The 26,304-nt window shown below is 40.5% G+C and overlaps 1 protein-coding gene across 5 annotated transcripts in view; it reads left to right on the forward strand.

Moving 5' to 3' along the window:
• MICU3 (mitochondrial calcium uptake family member 3) overlaps window positions 1-26,304 on the forward strand; it is a 175,305-nt gene that overhangs the window by 99,383 nt on the left and 49,618 nt on the right. For 3 of the 5 annotated variants that reach the window (XM_068278620.1, XM_068278616.1, XM_068278618.1), the window contains exons 7-8: window positions 10,041-10,112; window positions 23,149-23,187. In XM_068278620.1, the coding sequence (XP_068134721.1) occupies window positions 10,041-10,112; window positions 23,149-23,187 (111 nt within the window). The remainder of the gene's footprint in view (window positions 1-10,040; window positions 10,113-23,148; window positions 23,188-26,304) is intronic. The other 2 variants (XM_068278617.1, XM_068278619.1) reach the window with 1 other exon arrangement.

Below are 26,304 nucleotides of genomic sequence, written 5' to 3' on the forward strand. Positions count from 1 at the left end.
GCGCCGCGCGCAGAGGTTTTCCGGGTGAGTCCACTCACTTCTTTTTTCAGGACTAGACCCCTGGGCAGTACACATATTTTCTGTGATAGGGCATTGCTGGGATCCCAGAGAATTCTGGGCAAAAATACAAGGGCATTTGCAAACAGCTCGCTGAAGCAAAAAGTGGGAGTGGTTTGTAGTTAGGGCAAAATAATGTAAGGAGTGACTAGAAATCAGTATCAAGCCCCTTTTCTCCTAGCAAAATTTGGACAAGGCCCCTTCCCCTAACAGAAAAAAATTAGACCTTTACTGCTATATGAGACGTAATAAAATAGACAGTGTATGTAGTGTTTTCCACAATTGCCACTTCCTGCTACAATTTTGAATCATAGTTCAATGCATATCCATCAAATAACATAGGTAGGCAACATATTAGTCAGCACATCCCTTCAAATAACATAATTAGGCAACATCCCCCAAAAAACAATATAAATAGGTGGCATATTCCCTCAAACGCAGCATTTAGACAGCATGTACCTCCCCCCAAAAAATATTAGGCTGTGTGTCCCTTTAAATAACATACTTACCGGTAGGTAGCATAATGAGACAGTGCGCAACAAAATATAATTTGGCATTGTGCCCCCTAAACCCTAATCAGGCCGTGGGTTGGGTGGAACACTCACAGAAACACACACATATAAATGTAATTTTTTATTTGCAATTGGAAAAAAATCATTCCTATTTTAGTGCTGAACTCCCCAAAAAATGATGCATTCCATTTAACGTATCTGACTGCGGATCTCTCTCTTCCTTGGCCATCCTTTCTGTTTACATTCGGTATTAGGAACGTACTCAGGATTTTAGTTTTGGAAGCAAATGTAATGCATGACACTCCTCGTTATTTTAAAATGTGCAGAACAGCAGTTGTTGGAATATCGAAGTGTTTCTTATTTTATATTTAACCTTATTTCTAAAAACTGTAATTTATGCATTTCTTTAATTTGAATGGTACCGGTATATATTTTCTCTAATTGCTTTCACAATTAGTCATGGGAGATGTTGTATGCAGAATGCTTCCCCAGAGGCAATGAATTTGGCAGGACTGATGTCAGAGATGAGCAGGCTGAGTCAGCAGCGCTTGGATTTAGTGTGAATGTCATACTGAAAATGTGAGGAAATTCCTGAATGGCTACAGCTTCATGCTGGCACCTCTTCCACACACAGATATGTTGACTCATCACAGGCACAAACAGCTTATATTTTATGACCTGGACCAGGACACCTCACATTCTAAACAGTACAGCAATTCAAGTGTAACTGTGAATTGCTTTATGTAAACGTTCTCACCAAGGAAAAGTTCTGTAGACATTCTGAGAACTTCTCAAGAGAAGAAGACCCCCATTATGTAACCATGGGCATGAGTTCATAGTTTATTGGTCTAACCATTTTCTGTCAGTTTGGACAACAGGGGCATGTCTGAGGATGCATGCAGACAATTTCTGGCCGTTGACTGTTATGTTAGATACTCACCGCAGCGATGCTGGAAGGAGGATCCAGAGATGTCCTCCAATAACAAGCGCTGCTCGATCCATCTTCCTGCAGACAAAGTCATGCGACGCTACACGAGACTACCCGACAAGGGCGAACGGGAAGTCAAGTAATCACGTTACTTTGCGCTGAGTCATTGGGGACCTTAAAGATCCGCCATGACGGTCGTTATCGTTGTGTGACACTAAATGACGTTTGCATGATCGCACGCCTGTACCCCTGTCACGAGATTGCGAGATCTCTAATGCAAAGTGAGATGTTTTTTTCTTTCACAATAAATGGGGATGGGTGTCAGGTACATGATTTGTCAGTTTTAATTTATCTCAGAGATAATTTAGTTTTTTTTTTTCAGTTTTTACTATTTTGTGTGGACATTTACCAACAAATTGGTCACCATCTCTAAGAACAAAAACGTCAGGCAGTGTCACTAATTACGCTCCTTGAAATATTTAAAGCAGTTGGACATGAAGAAGGAAAGTTTTATATACAAGCTTAAAGCAAACCTGAACTGAAAAATTAAAAGTCAAAATAAACATACACATGTCATACTTACCTCCTGCATAGTCTACTTATCAGTCTCTTTCTCCTCTCACGCATCCTGTTTGTCCACTCTGATCAATGATTTCTCAGTCCTCCATTTTAAAAATGCCAATGACTCCGTAACAGTTCCTGAGTTAGCACTCTAGGGAAACATGAGCATTACCATGCACATCAGTTGTCCTTTCAGTTATAACTGACAGAAACTGATATGTAACTGACAGCAACTGATATATTTTAGTTCTGACAAAATCTTGTCAGAACTGGAAGGAATCATTGTTAGAAGACGATGGTGGGCTTCTGAGAGGAACGGACAGCGAGGTAAGTATGTAATATTAGCAGGTACATCTTACATTTTAATTTGGCCCAGGTTCACTTTAATACTTAAACCAGTTTCAGGATTTTATGGTACTAATGCCTCCCCTCTCCCTAACTGACTTATTGCTACACCTTGCTTCAGTCCTTAACACCACCTCCATAACCCCCTCCTCTTTCATCTCCAGAGGTGTTCATCTTAAAGATCACATGACCCCACCATTTGCTCTGTCTAGACTCAGTCCCTACCACAACTGCCTCTGCTGCATTCCAAGAACCCCCACTCCCACGTTGTATCCTCCCACTCTTTGTCACTCAGTATGCTAGGCAATAAGTTTGTGGCTGTAGTAGTTTTATCTCCCCTCCTGTTAGTGCCAAAGAGAAGGTTTGATTGGCCGGATGACTCCATCCCTCCCACAACCGCCTCTGCTGCATCCCAAGAATCCCAGCATCACTCCTACATTGTTCCTTCCCACTCTTTGTCACAGTATGCTAGGTGTAATGTCTGATTGCGCTGCCTGGAAGCTCCCTTCCACACTGAGTAGCACGCATGCTCAGTGTGAAGTAAATTATGCTGCTGGGGGTAAAATAATAAATATCTCCGCTTCCACACATCCTACACTCACCAAATTTTCAGAGTAGGGAGAGGATCCCCCGAACGACCTCAATGCCAAATTGCAGCCCCCGAGCCCCGCTGGTTCAGAAGATAGATTAGAGAAACCTATCTTGGAAACCAGTGGGTCTCGGGGGCTGCAATTTGGCATAGAGGTAGTTCGGGGGGTCCCCACCCTACCCTGAAAAGTTGGGGAGTGTAGGATGTGAAGAAGCAGAGATATTTAGTATTTTACCATCAGCAGCATAATTAAATAGGAACTGTGGCCGCACAGTCTCCTACTGCGCATGCGGGGCTGCGCAAATCCACAGGCAGCGTAATCAGACACAACACCAGGCAATAAGTTTGTGGCTGTAGTAGTTTCATCTCCCTTCCTGTTAGTGCCAAGAGAGGGTATGATTGGCCTGATGACAGAGTGGCCTTCCCCCAGAAGTTGGCAGAAGCTACAGCATGAAGTCATTGCTAAACCTTTCTAAATTTACTACGTGTTTACGGGTGGTGGTTCTACATTTAAGTTAGAGATGGAGGAAGTAAAAAATGTATTCATATACATACACTTTAAAACACAATGGCGAAACAAACAATGATTGGTTTTATGCATTATTTTATAACTTTGTGCTGGAAATGTAGATATCTGGAATCTTTTGCTGTCACCTTTCCAATGACTTTACCTTAAAGGGATGTATAAAGAAAAAACAGTGGCTACGTCTGAGTGAAACTAAATTGGCTACATCTAGATCACGCAACAGTGACCTGAACGCTATCTGTGTGTAATACAAGACGTTTCAAGAGCTGCCGAGGGAAAGACACATCACAACCTGAGTGACTTGCAGCAAAAGCGCAAGACATGGAAGCTGACATGCAAAATAATGCTCGCTGGTAGTTAATGAACTCTGCAAAAGAAAAATAAAAGGATCATTTGTTGAGGACTGATGGATAGTGAAGGCTGTGAGGAATGTGAAAAAGAAACATTCTTGATGCTTAAGACGGCAATTTAGAAAGAGGTTCCTAAAACCATCACTTTGAGAGCTAAGTATGAGGTGATCAGATTCCAGAAGCGTGCTTTATGTGTTGTATGAAATGGAGGAGCAAGAAAGGCACGCTAAACCAACAGCTTTCTGTAGAGTGCTTCCAAGTGACAGCACCATGGCAGGCTTTACTGCAGCTAAAAAAAGACACATAATTGTATGTAAGTATGCTTTTATTGCCCTTAATATCTCCATTATGTGTTTCTGTCTTGTAGATGGAGTAATGGTAAAGGCTAAGTTCACCGAGATAGCTAACAGGCATTCGTTTTCCTGCCTCTTTACCAGTTGATGACTGCTGCCGAGACTCGCCTACATTCAGTCAGTGGCTGGTCAAGAGATTTATATGACAAGTCAGGTCTTCTCAGCTCCCGATCAGCCCTGTGCTTGATTTGGGTACCGCCATAGATCGTAATGTTGATTATGGCAGTATTGTCGCTGCCTGAATTGCAATAGAATTACTGTAATAGCCAACAATCTTTATGTGATCACCAAAACTGCCGTTGGAGTCTATGATGATCCTAATCATTGCGCGTCCACTGATCTGGCATGACAGTCGTTCAATATGAACAATCGCCACGAGTGGTAACACCTTATTAACCGTAGTTTATTGAATTTTTGTTCAAGGACATTGCATAATATCACGAAAACGATAATTCATTGTGAAATTTTTTAAAGCAAAAATCGACGTGGATACGGACCTTTAGGCTTGGTTACCACTAGGTCTGCTTCCCTATATTTTTATGGAATGAGCTACCAACAGAGACAATTCGGAGGAAGCTAGCAGTGGTTTTCTATGAATCGGTTCAGACCAATCTGTTTTGTTGTGCTAATTTTTCATAGGCAGATATAATTTTGGGGACAAATGATGAGTTGTCATTCATTTACACAAGATCTTTTCTTAACATTACAAATTGAATGAGAAAGAACAAAGAAGCCAGATGCTCGGTGGAAGTGACTATTGCATGTTACAAAAAATTGCAACTGGGGCACACCTGCTATCTTACATGCATGTATAACTGCTTCCAAGGTACAAGAGTAAGCTGTAATTCTATGACCTGTGCAGGTTTTTTTTTATTTTTTTTTTTTTGTTTTTTGTTATGAAATTGCTGTATGGTATTGTATTTGTTGATTGCATACTAACATGTTGTCTTCTGTTATCTCCATTGTGTTTCCTTACTGTTCCTTTAGCCCTGCTCTGTGCAAGACCCAATTCCGGGCATGACCCAGTCATGCTCGGCGATAGTAAAAATGATTCTGATTCTGATTTAGGAAGGTATAAAAAATGTCCTTATTTCAAACCAGCAAGTACAGTACTCAGTCCATATCCTCATACCAAAAACAGGACAAACGTCGTGGAAACGACTTTTCCTGCACCATCGATAGAACGACTTGTCATTTCCACAAACCGATACTGTAAACGGCCAAGCATTTAAATATTGTGCACGCAAGAGGAAACGACATGCTTTCATTCAGTAGAACAATATAGTTCAAATGAAATTGTACACACACAGCCAACTGCATGATACCTACCCAACAGACGTCTTAGTTCATCCGACGGACGGAATGGGCAAAATGCCCGATGTAGGTTGCTCGTAGTTATCGTTTGACTACATTTTTCCTCACGAATCATCAAATTTCCTCCTTATCGTCAAATATAGCAAAATCTGTTGATTGTCAGGTGTTTTAAACGACTTTAGTTTGGCATATGTACTATCGGATCGCTCAAACTCAGTCTTATCACGCGAACGACAGTCTGTACACACGCCCGATTTGACGGGCGAATGACTGAACGACGGGACGTTCAAACGACCCGTCGTCCGCAAAAATCAGACATGTGTTTGGGCCTTAGTCTTGTTTGTCCTGGTTCAACTTTGCAGAACTCATCAGTAGGTAGGTGTGTACTTAAACCACAGTGAGACTCTCTTGTAGAGCAGTGTTGGCATGCGAGGAGCAGTGCTCACATGCGTAGATGTGTCTTGTCACACTAGCTTGGAATCAGTGAAGTAATGATGTGTACAGCACCACACAGGAGTCTTACAGGCACAGAAAAATCTTAATCATTTAATTGAATTGTGCTGACAGTATGAAAAGGGATCTGCATGCATGCTTGGTGCCTCCTATGTAGACAAATGACTCGGTGTAGAGAGATGATATTTGAGAATTGCTGGTTCTCCCAGATTAACACTGGTCCTTACTGAGAAGCCCATTTATGTGTAGAAAAGACGGAACGTCTGACAGGAAGTCATATTCACTTTGCAGATTGTCATATGGCTTAGCCCCTGTATACAGCCAGGGAACCATTTTGTAGAGCAGAGGTCAAATAGGATTTATTATATCAACTGAAGCATATTAACAGATTAGTTGTATAGCAGCAAATGTATCATTTGGGTTACTCTGTAATCACTGACTTGTAAATCACCTAGCAACATGTGACAGTAGTAAACATGAGTGTTGCTTTGCCGACTTCCCCTCTGTCAATCCCGATTGTGCTGTGATCAGATTTCCCTAAAGTTAGTTGTGATTGGGTCATATTTTCCTGGGAAAAGCTGTGGCCCTAGTTTCATCCTTAAAGGAGTTCCGAGGTGAAGGAAGTATGTTTTTTTTACTTACCTGTGGCTTCTTCTAATACTACTGCACATGCGCACAACACTCCCAGCAACGTGAGCGCAGGAAGCGCGTGCATGCCTCCGCACATGTGCTGAAGCCGTCAACCTGATGGGATCAGCAATCCATTAAAAGGACACTGCCTGCATAGCATTTGTATGCTCTCATATTGTTTTCTTGACTTCATCTTCCAGTTTCATGTCACATCCCTAATGCTAAAGCAGGTCATTTGGGCACATTTGGCAACCCTGTAGGTGCTTGATAAAATAGTGAGCGCCGGGTCCACCCGCTATACCAGTAATTTTACTGATATTCTACTAGTGGCTATCTCCAGTGCACAAATTACCACAGAACCCTATTTACATGTATACCCAAAAACAATTCGTTTAATGTCTTGAGAGTAATTAAACAGCTTGGGGTGACCCAAACCACTACCAAAGTATAGGGGACTAAAAGAGATCGAAAAGCCTTACTACTAAAAAGCAATGATTAGTGTGATTTGCCTTCTTAAAACAGAAGGTACTTGCGATAATTCAGCTTTAAGTGAACATCTGTGGTTACCCACAATGCACTGCTACTGAATATGCAAATTATCTCTTTATGCCCCTGGAGCCAGGCTTGCATCCAGAACCGCTATAAGCATGCCTATAGCTTTAAATTTTACAAAGCGATTTAATGTCTTGGAGAGGATAGCAATTATTAATAATGGTTTTACCCACGGTATTATTCTTACTGCAGCATGTGCCCCTGACCTTTCTCAGCTGGTTCAGTGACTGAAACAGGTTTTTTCAAAGGTTTAAATGGTCGAGAGACCGGCGCAGGTTGCACTTCTCAACTATCACCATTGGTAAAACATTTAAAGGTATGGCTGCCCCTGATATTTATAGGTACTATATGAGTATTCATTTAATGTGAGTCCTAGAATGGAGAATCAATGATGATAGTAGGACTTGGGAGAGTTTGGAGAATGCCTGAACTTCTTTTTTATCAGGTTCCAGAAAGAGTTGGGGGCCACCACCTTACCCTGCCACCCCTTGTTACTGCCGATGTTAACACTGTAGAGATAATGGAAAGCTGGAATTGTAGTGAAGGAATCTCCCCGCTGATGTCCCTCGCATTCAACATGGATTTCGGGACAGCCAGGGATGAGTCCTGCTTTATTTCCAACAATCTAAGTACAGAACTGAGATTAATACATAAAGTAGAAAAATAAAAGGTTTAACAGACTCAGGCCAGATGTTACCATTTAGTCATATGCAAGTAACAAGTTTTTGGAGGAGGCTTTTATTATTATTATTTATTAGATTTATATAGCGCCAACATATTACGCAGCGCAGGCTTGATAAAAGGGAGCGGTTCTTAAAGGGACTCCGAGCAGTGCAGAAACTATGGAAAGATGCATATCATTTTAAAGCTCTCTTTCTCCTCTTTCCAATGACACATAAACCGCCACCCTACGCCTTTTAGTTTTTGCTATTTTCGCGATTGAAATTGCCGCGGCCGCGATTTCAATCGCGAAAATAAAGAAAACTAAAAGGCGTAGAGTGACGATTTAGGTGTCGCCAGAAAGAGGAGAAAGAGAGCTTTAAAATGATATCCATCTTTCCATAGTTACATTGTATTACACAGGCCGACTTTTTCTGCTGAATGGAGCTGCTGACACTAGGGAAAGTGTCGTCCTGTGTAATACAATGTAACTATGGAAAGATGGATATCATTTTAAAGCTCTCTTTCTCCTCTTTCTGGCGACACCTAAATCGTCACTCTACGCCTTTTAGTTTTCTTTATTTTCGCGATTGAAATCGCGGCCGCTGCAATTTCAATCACGAAAATAGCGAAAACTAAAAGGCATAGGGCGGCGATTTATGTATCATTGGAAAGAGGAGAAAGAGAGCTTTAAAATGATATGCATCTTTCCATAGTTTCTGCACTGCTCGGAGTCCCTTTAAACAATATATAAATATACTGTATATGAACAATGGTTCCCACTGATACAAAGGCCAATATGGCCACTATCCACTATCCAAATTAATTAAAGCAATCTCACACAGGGTTCTTCCACTGTACTGTATTAGTTGGGAAAAGGAAGACAGCTTTAAGTTGAACTCAGAGCTTTGGTCCAGGATTTTTTGAAAGATTTGTGGTTTTTCGGAAACCCATATGCAACTTTTTTAATTCAAACTCTTATCTAGATGGTATTTAACCCATGCATATGGCTAGATGTGGCCTATCTGATAACAACCTAGGTTGGAAATGCAAAAAGCCGCCCAGCTCTTTGGCTTATGTGATGTGGTAGTGCTGTGTGGTGAGTAGTTTTGGGAGGGAGGTGGAAGCCTTCTGTGCATCAAAACTGATTTCAGGTACACTCTTTGCCATCACGAGAAAACTTATTATAGGAAAGTGGAGAGACCCAGATCCCCCTTCCTTACATGAATAGGTTGAAGAAATGGCATCCTTTCTGATGGATGAGGCAGGGGAAGACGAGGTTGATGAGGAGTCTACCTTTGCTACACCCGCTATGGGGTGGGCCAGGAAAGAACTCTGGGACAGTGTCACCTTATAGTTACAAGAATTGGACTTCACACAAGATGTTGGGCTGAGTGGGTTTGCACAGATGGGGGTTGTATTGTCTGAATATGTAAGGAAGAATAAGGGTTAGTTTGGTATGGTAGTCTTGGTTTGATGGATCATTAGTCCTAACGTTTTGATCATTGTAATGTCGATAACAGCTATAGTAATTATAAGAATGAAAGTTTATGCATTATATAATGCAAACCATGATGCAAATCTTTCACTGGGAACGCCCTGGTGAAGCCAAATCAATGGTAGGGACGAGGTGATTTATCGCTGCTCAGTAAGTAAAAACAATAAAAAAAAAACTCAAAAAGTGGGCAGGGCACCATGAAAACTTGCGCTAATTATCCATGTTAATATGTTTGATATGGAGGTCATTTAAAGGGTTGTTCCTTTTTTTATTCATGTATAAATTTCCCCACTATGACCCACCACTATTGCTTTACCCTTTCAGGGCTTTCAGGGAAGTATATTTGTATGGGCAGCACAGTGGCGTACTGGATAGCACTTGCTGCTCTGGCTTCCCAGTTTGGCACTATCTGCATGGAGTTTGTATGTTCACCCTGTGTCTGTGTGGGTTTCCTCTGAACACTCTGGCTAATTTGCTTCCACCTAGACTACGATGGACAGAAGATTATGGCAGGAATTAAATTGTGAGCTCCTCTGAGGGAAAGTTAGTGACAAGACTTCAATGCCATATGAATACTAAGTAATAATCTCTATTTGCTAGATTTGTTTGTGAATGCCGGGACACTTTAAAGGTCTTTTATGCTCAGTACAGTCCTACCATGTGTAAGAAAAGAAAACATAGACTCCATTCAAAAATCAATTTTTTTTTTCAGCTTCAAGAAATATTTAGAAAGAAAAATGAGAAGAAGGAACGTAAGGGAGAAGAAGAGAAGTGTGCACAATTGGTAAAGTACATCACTTTCCCGTCTCATGCCATTTTAAATAGAAATAAGAACAGAAATGCCCATTTGTCCCATGACTTAGTAGTAGCTGGTCTGAGTTTGAGCAGTATATATGCTAGGACAGGCCAAGTGCTGGCAGCTGATGGCATGAGGTATTAGCTTCAGTTCCTTTACTGTGTAGTAGTAAATTCAAACATTGCAATTAACCAAATGAAAGCTGGATTTACTGATGACCACTGAAAGGTTGGAATTGAGATCTCTCCATACTATCCAGCATCATTTTTTCATACACATACGTGGCTGATACATACCTGGCAATATTTCAGAAGACTCCATGGAACCAATGATGGCCAAACAGTTGCATGCACTAGTAAACAGCTGCTGCGGAGTAAAGTAGTACTAGTAATATTTTGAAACATCCTCTCTAGCATAAATCAAAGCTTTTAAACCCTTTTGTTCTTAGCTGAGAACATTTCAGTTCTTGTTGGAATTTGTGCCCCCCCCCCCCCCCCCCCCCCCCCTTGTAGATCACTATTAATTCCAAGATACCCGTAGACTACCATGTTTAGGGTATACACAGATTTTTATTGATGTTTACATCGGATTTTGAGGTGAATTCCAAAACCTGCTCGCTTCTATAAGTAGCTCATGGTGGATTTTGAGGTATATTTTTTATCACAGTCTTGTAGAAGCTTTCCCTTTTTTCGGGCTTCTTGGCTGATTGTTTAATATTATAATCCACATTTTGCAGATATTTGCTTGAATTCCTTCTCCCATCTATCGATACAGTGTTTACTGTTACATTGGCTACTAGGCTACCATACAACCCTAAAGCATAATGGATACGACCTCATGTTTAACAGTTTTCATCAAACTCTACTCTTTATTTTCACTAAACAAACCTTTGGTGAGTGACATATTTAAAACCACAAACACTGGTTCACACGACAGTCAGGGGTCCTGGTCTCTGCCACTGGCCGGGACCCCTAAACCACCAAGCGATACCTAGAAGGAGGTACAGGTGATCCCGGGAACTCTCACCACCAGGGAAATCACCCACACTGCCTCTATACTGAATGCTGATTGCAACACACACGAAAAGCAAATGCACACTCCCAGTTAGCAAATTCCTACCTTTATCTGGTCAGCAGACAGCCTATCAGCCAATCAAGTGTAATACACCCTTTGCCTGCTATACCAAATCTAGCAGGACTTGCATACATTTAGCAGCATTCAGGTGGGAGGCTTCGGTCGAGCACATATTTAAAGCTTCCTCCTGATGATCAGCCAAAGCTTCCTGCAGGTTTAATGTTTTTATTTTCTCAGCTGAGTGGCACAGTCTTATAGTGTTTCGGAGCTACAGCCTATGAACTTTTGACCTTTTTTTATCTACTCTCTGCAGTCAAAAGTTGTTCTCTGCTAGGCAAGAGTATCATGGCTTGTAATTGATTATCCGAAAGCGCTAAGGTAGTTGAACTAATTTCAACTAGAGAGAAAATGTCTGAATTCTTAACCCTTACACTGAAGAAAAGAAAAAAAAAAGTAACACAGCCAAGTTGTATGCAGGAATGGCACTGTACATACACATGTTTATGTCATCAAGTCACATGTCAGTTCAGGTACCCTTTAAGCAAACCTGACCTAAACTCAAACATTCTATACATCTGCATAACAAAAAAAAAATACTTCTAAAAGTAGCCATAGTCAGAACACTGTATATTGCTGTGGTCATTATTAAATCAGGTATGAATACTGTCCTGGTAATGTAAGCACATGACATGCCTCTGCAAATCATTGTATGCATCTGTACACTATGAAACCCAACAGAAAAGATCTTTCTTGCTTACATTTTTTGTCTTTCGAGTACGTCACCGTAGTGATGATTACGTGAAAACTTTATTCAGGCAGCTTTAAAATAAACCGTCTGGGGTACACAGGCTCCCTTTGTCACATATTATTCTTCAAGAATGTTTGTTTAATTCACAATAGGACAGATGTGTTCTCTCAGCAAAGATTAGTATATGCTCCAGCTGTTTTCTACAGTAGGAAAAGCCATAAAAGAAAACTCTTTTCTTATTTTTTTCTAGAACAAACATTGAGCATTTTTAAAATGGAGGGCTTTTTTTTCTTGCCAATGCTTAGCATCTAGCGTTAGGTAGGCCTACACTGTTTTAAATAGAATAAACATTTTAAAAATGTGTTGCAACTGGGTTTTTAAAGGTAACATTTTGTAAGATGACCACCAGTCTGTTATTGAAAGTGAACCTAAAGTGTAGAAATTAATTCCACACTGTCAGCATAGTCTGCAGAAGGTATAATAGAGTAGCATGAATGTTTATGAACTGACCGTTTGTACCAGAAAATACAAGTTTTGCTGTTTAGCCACACCCTGTCCTGAAAAACTGCCGCAACCGTTTTCTTCCATTGCAAAGGCCTCCAAGGGGCGGTTCTGTACATAATAAATGTAGAGTGGAAGGCATATACCTCTTCCTGATGTGATATAGGTCTCCTCCACTTCCTCTTCAGTTTGCAGGTGCTGTGTAGCCAGTCGATCACCTTTGAGTTTCAGTTCCTGCATTGTGATTGGTTGGCTGCATGGCACTTGCAAACTGAAGAGGAAGTGGAGGAGATTTGTATTGCGCTGGGCACAAGTACTGTATGTATACTGCTCCACTGCGCTGCATTAATTATGAACAGGACCCCCTGTGACAGGGCCGTGGGGGCCATAGTTATGCCCCTGTAGTGGGCTTAATTCAGGCCTGTCGGTGGAGGCCGACAGACATTTGTTTGGGGACCCGGGCCGGCCCTATGCATTTATGCCCATGGCCCACTGGTCTTTATAAATAGCTTCAATCCTGCATAGGCACTCAGAGACACAATCTGGTTTCATCTGTAGTAATTAGCTGATGACAAATAAATCACTTTCTAAGTAGCTAACCAGAAGCCCCTTCACAAGTCAGTTCCTATTGCATAAAACATTCTTATCTGCAGACTGCATTCTCAGAGAGCTCTGTCTGTGCCATTAACAGCATGTAATGGGGAACACAGTGATGGTCACTAGAGGGTTGCATGTTCAGATCTTAGCCAGGGCATTATCTGCATGAAGGTTGAATATTCTCACTGTGTTTTGGGTGAATTTGTTCTCTCGTCTAAAAGACATGCTGGTAAGATAATTTGCCTCCCTCTTAGATTGTGTTTAGAGTAGACTATAGAAAGGGCATTGCGCTGAGATTAGGATAGATTGTGAGCTCCTCTGAGGGACATTTAGTGCCAGAAATTGTTCAATGTGCTCTGTGAAGTATTGTGGAAAATGTCAGCACTGTATTAATGCATAATAATAATAATGGTAAGGCAAGCTGTAGCCTCACAGATGGAGCTGCTCTTGTGGCCAGGCTGCTTCAGATAACATAACCACATTTTTTAAAAGTGAAATTTTAGTTGCAGAGGGAAAAAATCAGACACAGAAGGTCACATTTGGGCTCTCTGATTACTAAGATCTCAGATGGTATATGAAGACTTGTGCCTGGACTTAAACAAACTGAACCTGCAAGACTATAGATACGTGAGCTGCCTGTGCTAAGCCAAATTTCAAGCTGTAGGTGTGATCTGCATGAAATACCACGAGCGTGCTCGGAGCCCACAGGATATAATAATAATAATTCCTTTTTTTGTATAGCGCTTTTCTCCTGTCGGACTCAAAGCGCTTATGAGGCAGCCACTAGAGCGCACTCAGTAGGCAGAAGCAGTGTTAGGGAGTCTCACCCAAAGAACTCCTTACTGAATAGGTGCTGGCTTACTGAACAGGCAGAGCCGAGATTCAAACCCAGGTCTCTTGTGTCAGAGGCAGAGCCCTTAACTTACACTATCCAGCCATCACAGTATAATCTATATACTCCAAGAAAAAATATATAGCACCACTTGATGATAAACTTTATTATACACATATATTTCGGTACATGATGAAGTTAAAACACTTAGGGCTTGATTCACTAACCGGCGCTAAGCCGGTTAGTGTGCATTATCTGAGGTTAGTGTGCCTTATCTGAGGTTAGTGTGACTTATCTGAGGTTAGTGTGACTTATCTGAGGTTAGTGTGCTTTATCTGAGGTTAGTGTGCCTTATCTGAGGTTAGTGTGCCTTATCTGAGGTTAGTGTGCCTTATCTGAGGTTAGTGTGCCTTATCTGAGGTTAATGTGCCTTATCTGAGGTTAGTGTGCCTTATCTGAGTTAGTGTGCCTTATCTGAGGTTAGTGTGCCTTATCTGAGTTAGTGTGCCTTATCTGAGGTTAGTGTGCCTTATCTGAGTTAGTGTGCCTTATCTGAGGTTAGTGTGCCTTATCTGAACTTAGTGCCCCTTAAGTAGCTTTGTGCACACTAAAAGATGCACTAAAAGATGCATTACGCTGTGCGCGGTGCAGTGCGCAATGTAGCTATGTGCATCTTTTAGTGTGCGCAAAGCTACTTAAGGGGCACTAAGTTCAGATAAGGCACACTAACCTCAGAAAAGGCACACTAACCTCAGATAAGGCACACTAACTCAGATAAGGCACACTAACCTCAGATAAGGCACACTAACCTCAGATAAGGTTAGCGCTGTAGTTTGTGCCCACTAAGTGATAAGGCACACTAATCAGCTTTGTGCCAGTTAGTAAATCAAGGCCTTAAAGTCATATTGCCCACCCTGCATAAATGTCATGTATACAGTAAAATGTAAATTGATGATAATGAGCACAGTCATTTTATAATATATATTTACATCCAGGTGGTTCCTAATTAGGACCAAACTAAGGTTTCCTAAAGTGAATCTGAACTGAATAAAAACAGACAAAAAAAAACAAAATAGTCACCATGTGCACCACACAGCAATTGTAACTTATTATTTCTAATCAAACACCCCATAATGACAATGTGAAAGAAGTTTACTTAAAATTTTTGCAAATTAAAAAAAAAATTGAGAAAGGACATGTACATAAGTATTAACAGCCTTTGCCATGAAGCTCAAAATTGAGCTCAAGTGCATTTTCTTTCCCCTGATCACCCTTGAGATATGTCTGCAACTTAATTGGAGTCCACCTTTGGTAAATTCAGTTGATTGGACATGATTTGGAAAGGCACACATCTGTCTATATAAGGTCCCACAGTTTACAGTTCATGAGAACAAACCAAGCATAAAGTCAAAGGTATTGTCTGTAGACCTCGAGATAGGATTGTCTTGAGACAAAATCTGGGGAAGGTTACAGAAATATGTTTGCTGCTTTGAATGTCCCAATGAGCACATTGGCCTCCATCATCTGTGAGTGTAATGCTGGGAATACACGTTTGGTTTTTGCCTTTGTTTAAACATTCGTTTCCATTGTGCCTTTTGTCCTTTTCGATCCCGAAATAATCGATCGTACGGTTAATATCACCACCCACGGTTTCGGTTTTTTTTTTCGATTCTGATGGTTTCGTTTTTCCAATGATCGAAGGCTGCAAAGAAACGAAACGTAGTACAGGGACGGACGGCATAAACAAATATATAATCGATCTGAACAGCCATCAAGCCTACCAATGGTTCGATTAGATGGATAAAGAGAGATAATATCAAACATGTTCGATCACTAGTCGTTCGTTTTTGGGGTCTATTAATCGAAACTATAATGAGATTATGACTATTTTCACATACGTTTTCAACACTCGATTCATTTACCAAACGAATCGAAGGCTAAAACGAAGGCAAAAACGAAACGTGTATTCCCAGCATAAGAAGTTCAAAACCACCAGGACTCTTCCTAGAGATGCCTGGACATCTAAACTGAACAATCAGGGAGAGAAGGGCCTTAGTCAGGGAGGTGACCAAGAACCGATGGTGACTCTGTCAGAGCTACAGAGGTCCTCTTTGGAGAGTGGAGAATGTTCCAGAGGGACAGCCATCTCTGCAGAAATCCACAAATCAGTTCTCTCAATAGCACGGGCAGTAAAAAAAACAACAAACAAGTAATTTAGGTTTAACTATTACCTCAATATCACATCAGTCTAAAACTAACCTGACATTAAAGGGACCAAGTTTTGTTTTTCAGGAGATTTTAGCTTTATGAGACTACATTCTTTATTTCAAAGCAATGTGTCATTGCCAAGATAAGTGGATCTGCTGGGGCACATAAGTATATCGGTACTCAGCTATTTCACATTTGTGACATTTATGGCTTATCTTCCACATTGATCAACTAACCCTCAATACTCCTAAGGCCAACTTCCCTTTCTGATGCCTGATTCTAACCTCCTCCTGCCATTAAGCCCTTCCTGATGCCTATCCCCAAATATCCCCCAAATGGTAACCCATTTCTGACCTCCTCCCAAACATTAACACCTAATTGATGCCTATCCATAACCTTCACCCAACTTTAATTATAACCCTAAACTCTTTCTTGACATTAACACCTTCATGGCACCTAACTTCCTCCAAACATTAACCACTTCCCGACCCTTTAACCAAATGCCTCCTGAATAGTAACCCCTTTTGACATCTAAAGCTAGCTTTTCCCCCATTGTAAACCCCTTCGTAATACCTAACCTTCACCTTGTCATTTTAGGAACTAACCTTCTCTGATCCTCAACCCTCCTAAGGCTAACTTCAAAAATGTATTGATCTACCTTTGTTAATAAAGGGCAACACTTTTGCATTGTCCCGCAATAGTTCACAATCATTAAGAGCAGCCACTGTATATCCAAAACTGTTGCGTCTACTGATAACAGTAGGGACACAAACATTGTTTTTCACTCTTATTTACTTACATCCTTTTTATTTCCCTTGCCCTTTATAAAAATATGTAAAGATGTTTGATTACTAAATGAGAATATTTAGAAGATTCTAACAATATCCCATCTGAAAATATTTAACCCCTTACATCTGGGTAAAGGAAGGTTGAGGTGGCATAAAAAGTATCCAAATGAAGCATGTCATGTGACCCAACCTGAATATATATTATTTATGTGTCGGAGAGTACAAGGGCCATTGTAAACCCCTTCCAGTCAGTGGCTACTGTCATTGAATTCACAGCTGCGGTTTCAGGCCATGGAATCTACGCTGCTGAGACGCAGATAGGACAGTGAACTGTGCTGATCTGTACTTATATATGATAAAAGCCAAATATGTCAGACACAAGTCCAGACTTTTCATACCTCAATAGTTGCATATTTGTTCCGGGTCAGTTGCTCACTATGTAGGATGGCAGCTGCGATGCTTGCAACAGAGCCCAAGCATCTCAGGTTAAAAATAATGAGGTATGTCAATTCGATCTCTCAACCAATCAGATTTAAAAATATATTCACCTTGTCACCACAAACATGATTTTACAATGGGTCTTTCATAGTGCTGTGTATTTGCAATACAAACAGGGTATCCCACATTATTCTATTGCTTTTTCCATCCCAAAATTCATAAGACAAATAAGAAATATTTAGGAGGGAAAAACAAATCTTCCAGTTCTCCAAGTGCCTGATGTTTTTTTCTGCTAAAGAAGCTATTTACTTGTTTTTTTACTGCACATACTATTGAGACAACTATACTTACAAAATATTACTTTTTCATGTTCTATAAATTCTTTACTTCATAAAATTGTATTTAAAGTAAGAAAGTAATGCACCTATAACGTTTTTGCCCAGAAACTATAAACAAAGGCTTCAACAACAGAGATTCTAACAATAGATAGAAACATTGATAGAAGTTTGTATTATTTTATATTATCGGCTAATGTGAATTAGACGAAGAAAGAAAAATGTGACTGTTATGTCAAACATGTTATTGAAAACCAGCCTATACAAGTACATCTGGCAGCGAGTGGGTTTCAGCCAGATCTTCTGTTTGGGACCACCCAGTTTTTGTTAATGTTGTGAACCAGATGAGTTGTACAGCAATTAGCTGGTGCTTAATAACTGCTAGAAGTACAGTTATACCCCTGGCAAGCAACAAACGGACAACCCCACCTTCCCTAACACAACAGGGGGAAACACAACTTTGCCATATCAATGAGAAATGTGTCTATTGTGAAACACCTGGGAGCGAACAAGCTGGGAACTTCATGGCATTCCCACGTTTGGTATTACTGCAGCGAAAACACACGCTTTCCTTTCTTTGGTTAGACTATCCTTATTGCTGGAATATTTCACAGATTTTCTTCTTTATGCTTTCTTCTTGTTAAAATAGCCTTGTGGTGCCTGCCAAAAATTCGAACACAATTGTAGACTACTAACAGTTAATTTCAGCACCTAGGGATTTGAGGGTAAAGATCAGGCAAGTTTGTTGTGATGACTTCCCTGGTAGGATCGATGGATTTGGGGGTTGAAAAGCCAAAGTAGGCTACAGTAAGAGATATTAGGCTTGAGGTTAGTGTTAGAGACAAGTTAGTGGTTAGGTTGATTGAAAGAATTGGAATAAGTTGAGGTAATAATAGATCAACTGATAGGTTAGTGGTAAGGCACATTTGAAGAGTTAAGGTAAGGGTTTCTTGAAAAGACAGGTTTAGTAACGGTGTGATAGGAAAAGTGTTAAGAATAGGCACAAGTTAGAGTTAGGGATGGTAGTTGATGTCCTAGAAATCCAATGATAAAAATTAGGAAACAAGCAAAGATCAGGCATGTGAAAATGTTATGGCATTTGTTTAATGCTGTGGCAAGTTGTGGGTGGGAACCAGGTTCAGTCACATAGGAAGCCCACATTTTGGAATATTGCATAGGCACATAGAATGGGGGTGAAATGTATTTGCATTCTCTTACCTCCAAGACCTGATTTTGCTCATCTACAGTATGTACAGTATGCCAGCAAGTGTACAAAGCTGTATTTTATTTCTAGTGTTAAAGTGCAAGTCCAACAACAGCATCAATAACATATATAAAGTTATTTTCTTCAGTAGGCACAAAGAAATGTATCAGACCAGTAATCAGTCGTGGGGTGGAATATGCATGCTACAGAGGAAAAAGGAATGCTACAGAGGAAAAAGTGCATAAATGCCAGACCAAACAGGTGGCTTTTTAAATCTGGGATTAAACACCTCCAGAGTTATAGGGTTATAGCCTTCTTGATTGCGTATGCTAGGTAGTTCCAAAGAGTAGGGAAAGAAATGCAGAAGGCTCTGACTCCAAAGAATTAGGGGTGAACTTTATGATGACCAAGTTATTAGATCTTGTTGTTCATAGGTTGGGGGGAAGTGCAATAAATCCTTCAGGTATCCAAGGCCTAAGTTCTGTAGCGATTTGAATGTTAGCAGGTCAGGCTTGCAGAGGATTTGCCCTTTTATGAGTAACCAGTGGAGAAAGGAAAACTGTGTGTTGACAATAGTGGGGTTGCTTTGTAAACAGCTTGGCAGCATTCTGGGCTAACTGCAAGTGGTGTTCGACCTCATTTAGAAGGCCTGTGTAGAGGGCATTTCGGCAGTAGAGCTGTGATGTGTTGTAGGCGTGAACTAAGTTTGGAAGATCCTCTGGAGGTAGGAGTTGCTCAGTTCTTTAAAGTGTAACTGTCGGGCATAAAATCAAAAATCAATTCTTTATTTGTATCTGGTAAACAAGTAATAAGGATGCTAACCAGGCAATTCAAAAGTTAAAAATCACTATTACTTTTCTTGTTTATAAATGGTCATTCCCCAGTTTTCCTGACTCTTATTTGGTACATTGCAGCAGAAAGGAAGTTGCAAGGCATGCTGGGTTGTCTTTTTTGCTTCTTTACTTTCCTCTAAGACTTAACTAATGCAGCCTGATTGGCTGAAGCCTCTTTCCCCCGTTTTCCCCTGCCACACCTCTGTTCCTCTCTGATTGGCCTTTATTTCTTTCATGCTGAGACAATGCACTTTCTATTTCAGAGCTGGGTGGGAGTGCCTGAAGACTGGGAGGAGGGCGGGCAATGCATACACAATCAGGGAGAGGAGAGTAAGGGAGGAAATAACAGGATTGGCTTTAAGAAAGACAGTTAAAATGGATAATCCTATGTTGTATTTTCTCTTTTTTAACTATAGAAAAATCACTAAAATCAAAACGTGGATATGTTATGTAAGTAGAGCAAGTATTTATCTACTTATATATGTGTTATTGTTTTTCTGAGATAGTATGGCTGACAGCTGCTCTTTAAATATTACTTAGGAGTAAAGAGAAATATTTCACAACAGCCAAGATTTGGTTTTTGAAGTTTAGCACACCCAAACTATGGACAAGGTCAGAGCTTTTTAGTTCTGAGCTCCCCTTCTTCAGTGGTGCTGATTAAGGCCAGAAAAAAAGTTTTTAGATGTAGAAAAAAGAAGTAATGGTCATAACTCGTCTTTAGCAACGTGCACAGCAGTCCATCTAATGCATGTAATGTTCTGTGTACAGAAAGTCAGATGTTGAGACCATCATGCCTGCATATGCTGAGCTCTCAGGTAGACATTATACATTGTGAAGTTCACTCCAGCTACACATTCTTCAGCCTTCTCACAGGCAACAAATAGGAAATGTTTACACAACAGCAAGGAGCTAATTCGAGTGTGTCTTCCTCAAGTCCCAAGTGCCATATTGTGATATTATACAAGTTGTTTGCTGTGGGTCATGCTTGTTGCACTTTTTTTTTTGTTAACCATCAACTTTTTTTGTTCAGTGACTGATGGTGCATCTGGGTTGTAAAGTCGTCCTGTAGCAAACATTTGCAATAGAAACCAAGATCACAGTCAGACGTTACCTACAGTAAAAATAGCAAATAACATAATTTTAGTTTCAGAGATATAACTATTTTTTATCAAAGTATTTTTTAAAACCATTTTAATGTGGTAATTGAATGTTTGCTTAGTTGGCCAGAGTCCCACCCTTTCCACCCCCAAATCTTTCTATTGGCCTCTGTGACCAATGAGAAAGCTCAACAACTCAACTCAGTTTTGTCACCGGGATGCTTTGAAAGAAAACTGAAATAAATGCAAAGTGGAAGGCCCCGCTGCTGACTCCTATTTGGAAATGCAGTGTGCCTGGCTGCTATAGCCTCCCTTATGGCTTTGTGAGCCACTGACCCTGAATAAGTATGAAGCTCAGGTCTTCTGGCTCCACTGACTACATGCTTGTTCATGTGTTGGACTGCGCTGGGTCCCTGGTTCGAATCCCAGCCAGGGCACTATCCTATCTGCAAAGAGTTTGTACGTTCTCTCTGTGTCTGTGTGGGTTTTCACCGGGCACTCCGGTTTCCTCACACATTTAAAAAACATACGGATAAGTTAATTGGCTCCCCCTAAAATTGGCTCTAGACTACAGTACTTACACTACATAATATAGACATATGGCAATGGTAGGGATTAGATTGTGAGCTCCTTTGAGGGACAGTTAGTGACAAGATATATATATATACATTGTACAGCGCTGCGTAATATGTCGGCGCTATATAAATACTAAATAATAATAATAATGTGTTTGGCTCAGACTCCTGAAATCAAAGGATGAGCAAGCATTTAGCATTTTTATAAAGCATAAAATCACGGCACCCCTCTTATTTCTCTTAGTTCAAGTCTCCTTTACAGGCATCCTAGATCCATCAGGAGGAGGGTAAGGCTGCATCTGGAAGGTCTTACTGTTCTTGTTCTGCTGCTGCTCAGCACACTCCAATATGCGGAAGCCCTCTATGGCCCCTCCAAGTGCCCACGCATGCCCTGCATTGCATGGAGCCACCAGATTGTGGGCAATTCTGTAGGGAGAAGCCATGGAGGGAAAAGCAATTTTGTTTAGTAAGTAGCATATATTCCTAAGGTGTTACATTTTGTACCTATAAATACTCAGCTTACTTGCCAGGAAATACTACTAGTGGAATGAGTATAGGTGCTCTTCAACTTGTTACATGTCAGAAAGCAGTATGTGAGTTATTTACACATTGTACTTACCTGTATAAACCAACCTATGTTGCCATTATTCAGAGGAGTGAGACAAAGTACGGGGAGTTTGCTTAAAGCAATCCTAAACTGAAAATTAAAAGTGAAAATATACATACACACTTCATACTTAACCTCCTGATTTCTTTCTTCTCTCCTGTGTCCTTTGTGTCCACCGTGATCAATAGAATTCTCACTCCTCCATTTTGAAAATGGCCATTAGCCCATAACAACTTCCTGGTCAGCACACTGTTAAACTGTTATATCGCCCACTTGAGCAATAGATATACATGGACATTATCTTGCTCATCAGTTGTCCTGACAGCAACTGATATACAGTATAACTGACAGTAACTGATATATTTCAGTTCTGACAAAATCTTGTCAGAACTGGAAGGAATCGTTGTAAGAAGAAAATGGTAAGCTTCTTAGAGGAACTGATGGCGAGGTAAGTATGTAATCTTCATTTGCAGGTGCATCATGTGTTTATTTTAAATACTTTTACTCAGTTCAGATTCATTTTAAATTATATCACATCCATTGTTCACCATTGCTGAATTCAACTTTGTATGTTGATTGCATATTACTATTATGTATTTGTATATAGCTGACATCTTCTGCAGCACCTTGCAGAGTACATAGTCAAGTCAATCCAAAAACAGCTACATTTTTGCATTATAAAATCATTTTATTAAGCGGGAAGGGTGGCATTGACCAATGTCTAGGGTGCATAAAAGACAGGCAGATCTTTATTACGTTGTTGCATGCAGAGGACCAAGAAGTGCTTGTCACTGCATGGCTAAGATAGGGTATGACCTGCAAAAACTTTGAATGAGGTCAGAGAAATCTCTAGCAACACCTTTTAATTCCACTTTTTAATTGGTCCTCTTAGTTGCATCTGTTTCTGCACTGTATGCTCTGCCGTCAGAACTCCTACTCACGGAAAATGAGGATGTGAATGTGTATAAAGTAGCTGTGAATTCCAGCTCTCACCCGCAGCATGAAGTACAATCCTGTTACCTGTATGTGGTAAACTGTGCTCCATGTGTCCCTTTTCTATTGTCTGTAAACAGTGCAAGATGTGCATGTCTTAACCCATTCTGTTTGTCTTCTTTCCTTTTATCCTGCTGCTCTCGACTTGACTCTGAAATGTGACACTTCACTTGGGCCTTGTTGGTGTATGTAAGCGTCTACAACTTTATGGATACCTTGCAACAACTAACGGTGTATGTACTTTCACATGCTATACAAAAGCCGTATTCGTCAGATCTAACACTCAGCTAACAAAAGTGTGAGGTGTTCATAACATCACCCTTTCTCTGATTCCACTTTTATCTTGTTTATGTTACAGTTGTCTTGTTGGTGTCTCCACAAATATTCTGTCCATGATTTAGGAAAGGGCAAAGTAGCCGATTTGTTAAAACGGAGGGAAAGGGTCGAGTCTGTGCTACTCATAACAGCCAATGAGAATCCATCTCTCATTCTTACACTGCAGTTTACTAAATATACTCTAGGAGAGATGATTGGTGGTTATGAGCACTTTTTAAGAAAGAAAGTATTGTTAAAAGGCATGGAAATCCATGTTTAAACTAGAACAATGAAAAACAGAGGTGGCATCGGCAGATACCCATTGGATCCTTTGCTATATATACAGTTTTGTGCTCTATATTTTCCTTACAGGGTGGAGAATGTAAGACTAAATATGACTGGTTATTCTCTGCAACAACATAAGAAATGTGAACCATTCTAAATCAAACTGTATTCTTTATTGTAAATAAAACTTTATTGTTCAAGGGAGCCTAAACCAGACACACCAGCTTCCACTTGAGTGCAGAAATTCATAACTAAATGCAATGACTGGCAATCCAAGCGCAGTATTTTTCCATTTGTGTGAAAGTACCATAGTGAAATCATGGTACAACACGATAAGTTGGGCAGCAAGGCTTTTTATTACGTAGACTTGATAATGGACCTTGTTGTCCAAAATGTTGAGTGATTTCACCATGATCATTTTACACAAATAAAGAACGATTTCTGCACTTCAAGGTTGACCCCAGACATTGTATTTGTTATTACCTGTATATCCCTGTTTCTATAAAGAGCTCTTCTATTGCATCAGTGTCATATGTTTGATAATGAGTGCCACAAGGGTCACCCATACGGCCAACAAATGAAATATAAAGAGTTCATGTAAGTATTAGACTTTAATTGGATAGGGAAGGTTTGCAGTGAACACTACTTTGTAGCTACTAGATCTGGAGATTGCGTGTATTGAAATGCCATCTATCCAACAATCTGGATTTTTGAAATGCATTTCCCAAGAGAAAGTTAAAACTAAAAGTCAGGCAGAAAGGTACAGGTCGGATCAGGTAGCGTCTATCCCCGCTGCTCCCCGACCCCCTCTGAAGCCTGTAATGGCTTACTTTCTGTTTCAGGGGTCACAACGATGCATTCAGAGCTCTATGCTCTCACCCAAGAAGCACAGAGCTCAGAAATGTGGGGGTTAGGTGGCCATGAGTCTGCGAGAGAAGGGAGGGGGCGTTCTTGACGCCCTGAGTGGGCATTTTGCAGTAGTGCCTCTCCTGCAAGGGACGCCCCTTCTCCCTCGAGATTGCTGACAATCTGCATGTCAGCAATTTCGGGGGGGGGGGGGGGCAGTGTGGTGCAGAGAGCGGCGCATAGGGGACACAGAGGCACATCATGGACCCCCTGCACCACCTCGTGTACACTTTAAGGTGCACATTAACAGTACAATGTCCCAAACGATCAACTGCAACGTTCATACTGCCAATCGATAACAATCGTTCTGTCAATCCAAATTTAGGATTGATTCTATTAGTCTGATCGGATTGCTTATTATTGGTGGGCCCGAAAGATTTGGGAGATTGTACCAATTTATGGGCACCTTTAGATTTACCAGCAGGTGGATGTGCAAGCTGGAGGAAAGCAGGGGGAGGGGTCTGTTTTGTGCACCGAGAAAAATAGATGTATGATTTTTAGAGAATCCTGTTTATTTCTGCAGAATGCACTTCGGGCCTTGGAATAGCAAGCAGGGCAGTGTTTTCAGAAGCTCCACCATGGAATACATAGAGCTCCTCTGCCATGTATAAAGTTTACATGATTACACACTAGTTTATGAAAACATCCCCTGAACTGAACAGTTGTGCCTGGAAAGAAGTACAAATGTCCCCAACCTGCCAGCGCACGTTTCCCAGATGTCAAGAGTTAGTGTTGTTTTCTTTCCTTTCTCTCTCGTCACTGGAGCGTTCTTTACAGTCCACTTTTAAGTGTTTTTGAAAATGGTATTTAATGAAGATATGTCAATATTTTTACTGCCGCTAATTACTTGTTATTTCTACACAGCAGGGTGCTCCTGCTTTCAGGATGACATCAGTAGAATAGGACACATCTGTCTTTCCTTTTTCCCACACCGATCTTTATTTGTGTTGTGAATTTAGCCCTTGCATTACTATTGAATTACATGTGCATACTCTCATACTTTCCACCACAGCTAGTAAAGGAAAACTCTGCTCTTCACTCAAAAGATTTTAAACAAATACAGTTCTTCCCCTTACACACATTTACAGTTAAATCCATAAATATTTGGACTGAGACAACTTGTTTCTAATTTTGGTTCTGTGTATTACCACAATGGATTTTACATGAAACAACTCAAATGCAGTTGAAGTGCAGACTTTCAGCTTTGATTCAGTGGGATGAACAAAATGATTGCATAAAAGTGTGAGGCAACTAAAGCATTTTTTTAAAACAATACCTTAATTTTAGGGGCTCAAAAGTAATTGGACAATTGACTGAAATTCTACTTCATGGGCAATGGTGGGCAAGTCCATTGTTATGTCATTATCAATTAAGCAGGTAAAAGGCCTTGAGATGATTTGAAGTGTGGTCCTGAAAACAGACATCATGTGGACAAAGGAGCTCTCCGTGCAGGTGAAAGAAGCCATTCTTAAATTGTGAAAACAGAAGAAAACAAACCATCCAAGAAACTGCTACAATATTACTATTTAGTAATTATAATTTACTATTAGAATTTAGTACATCATGAGAATGCTAAAAAAAAATCATTGAGGTAATGTACTGAACCAAAATTAGAAAAAAATTGTCTGTGTGCAAAGATTTAAAAAAAAAAAAAAAAAAAAAAAAAAAAAAAGATAATAAACTCTCCCACCTCTCAACTTCAAAGCCATCATTATGACAACATTTATATAAGGGCCTCTGAACCAGCAGCCTGGCATCTCGCTCTGAGCCAGCAGCCTGGCATCTCGCTCTGAACCAGCAGCCTGGCATCTTGCTCTGAACCAGCAGCCTGGCATCTCGCTCTG

The sequence above is a fragment of the Hyperolius riggenbachi genome, chromosome 1, assembly GCF_040937935.1.
Source record: "Hyperolius riggenbachi isolate aHypRig1 chromosome 1, aHypRig1.pri, whole genome shotgun sequence".
Lineage (NCBI taxonomy): Eukaryota > Metazoa > Chordata > Amphibia > Anura > Hyperoliidae > Hyperolius > Hyperolius riggenbachi.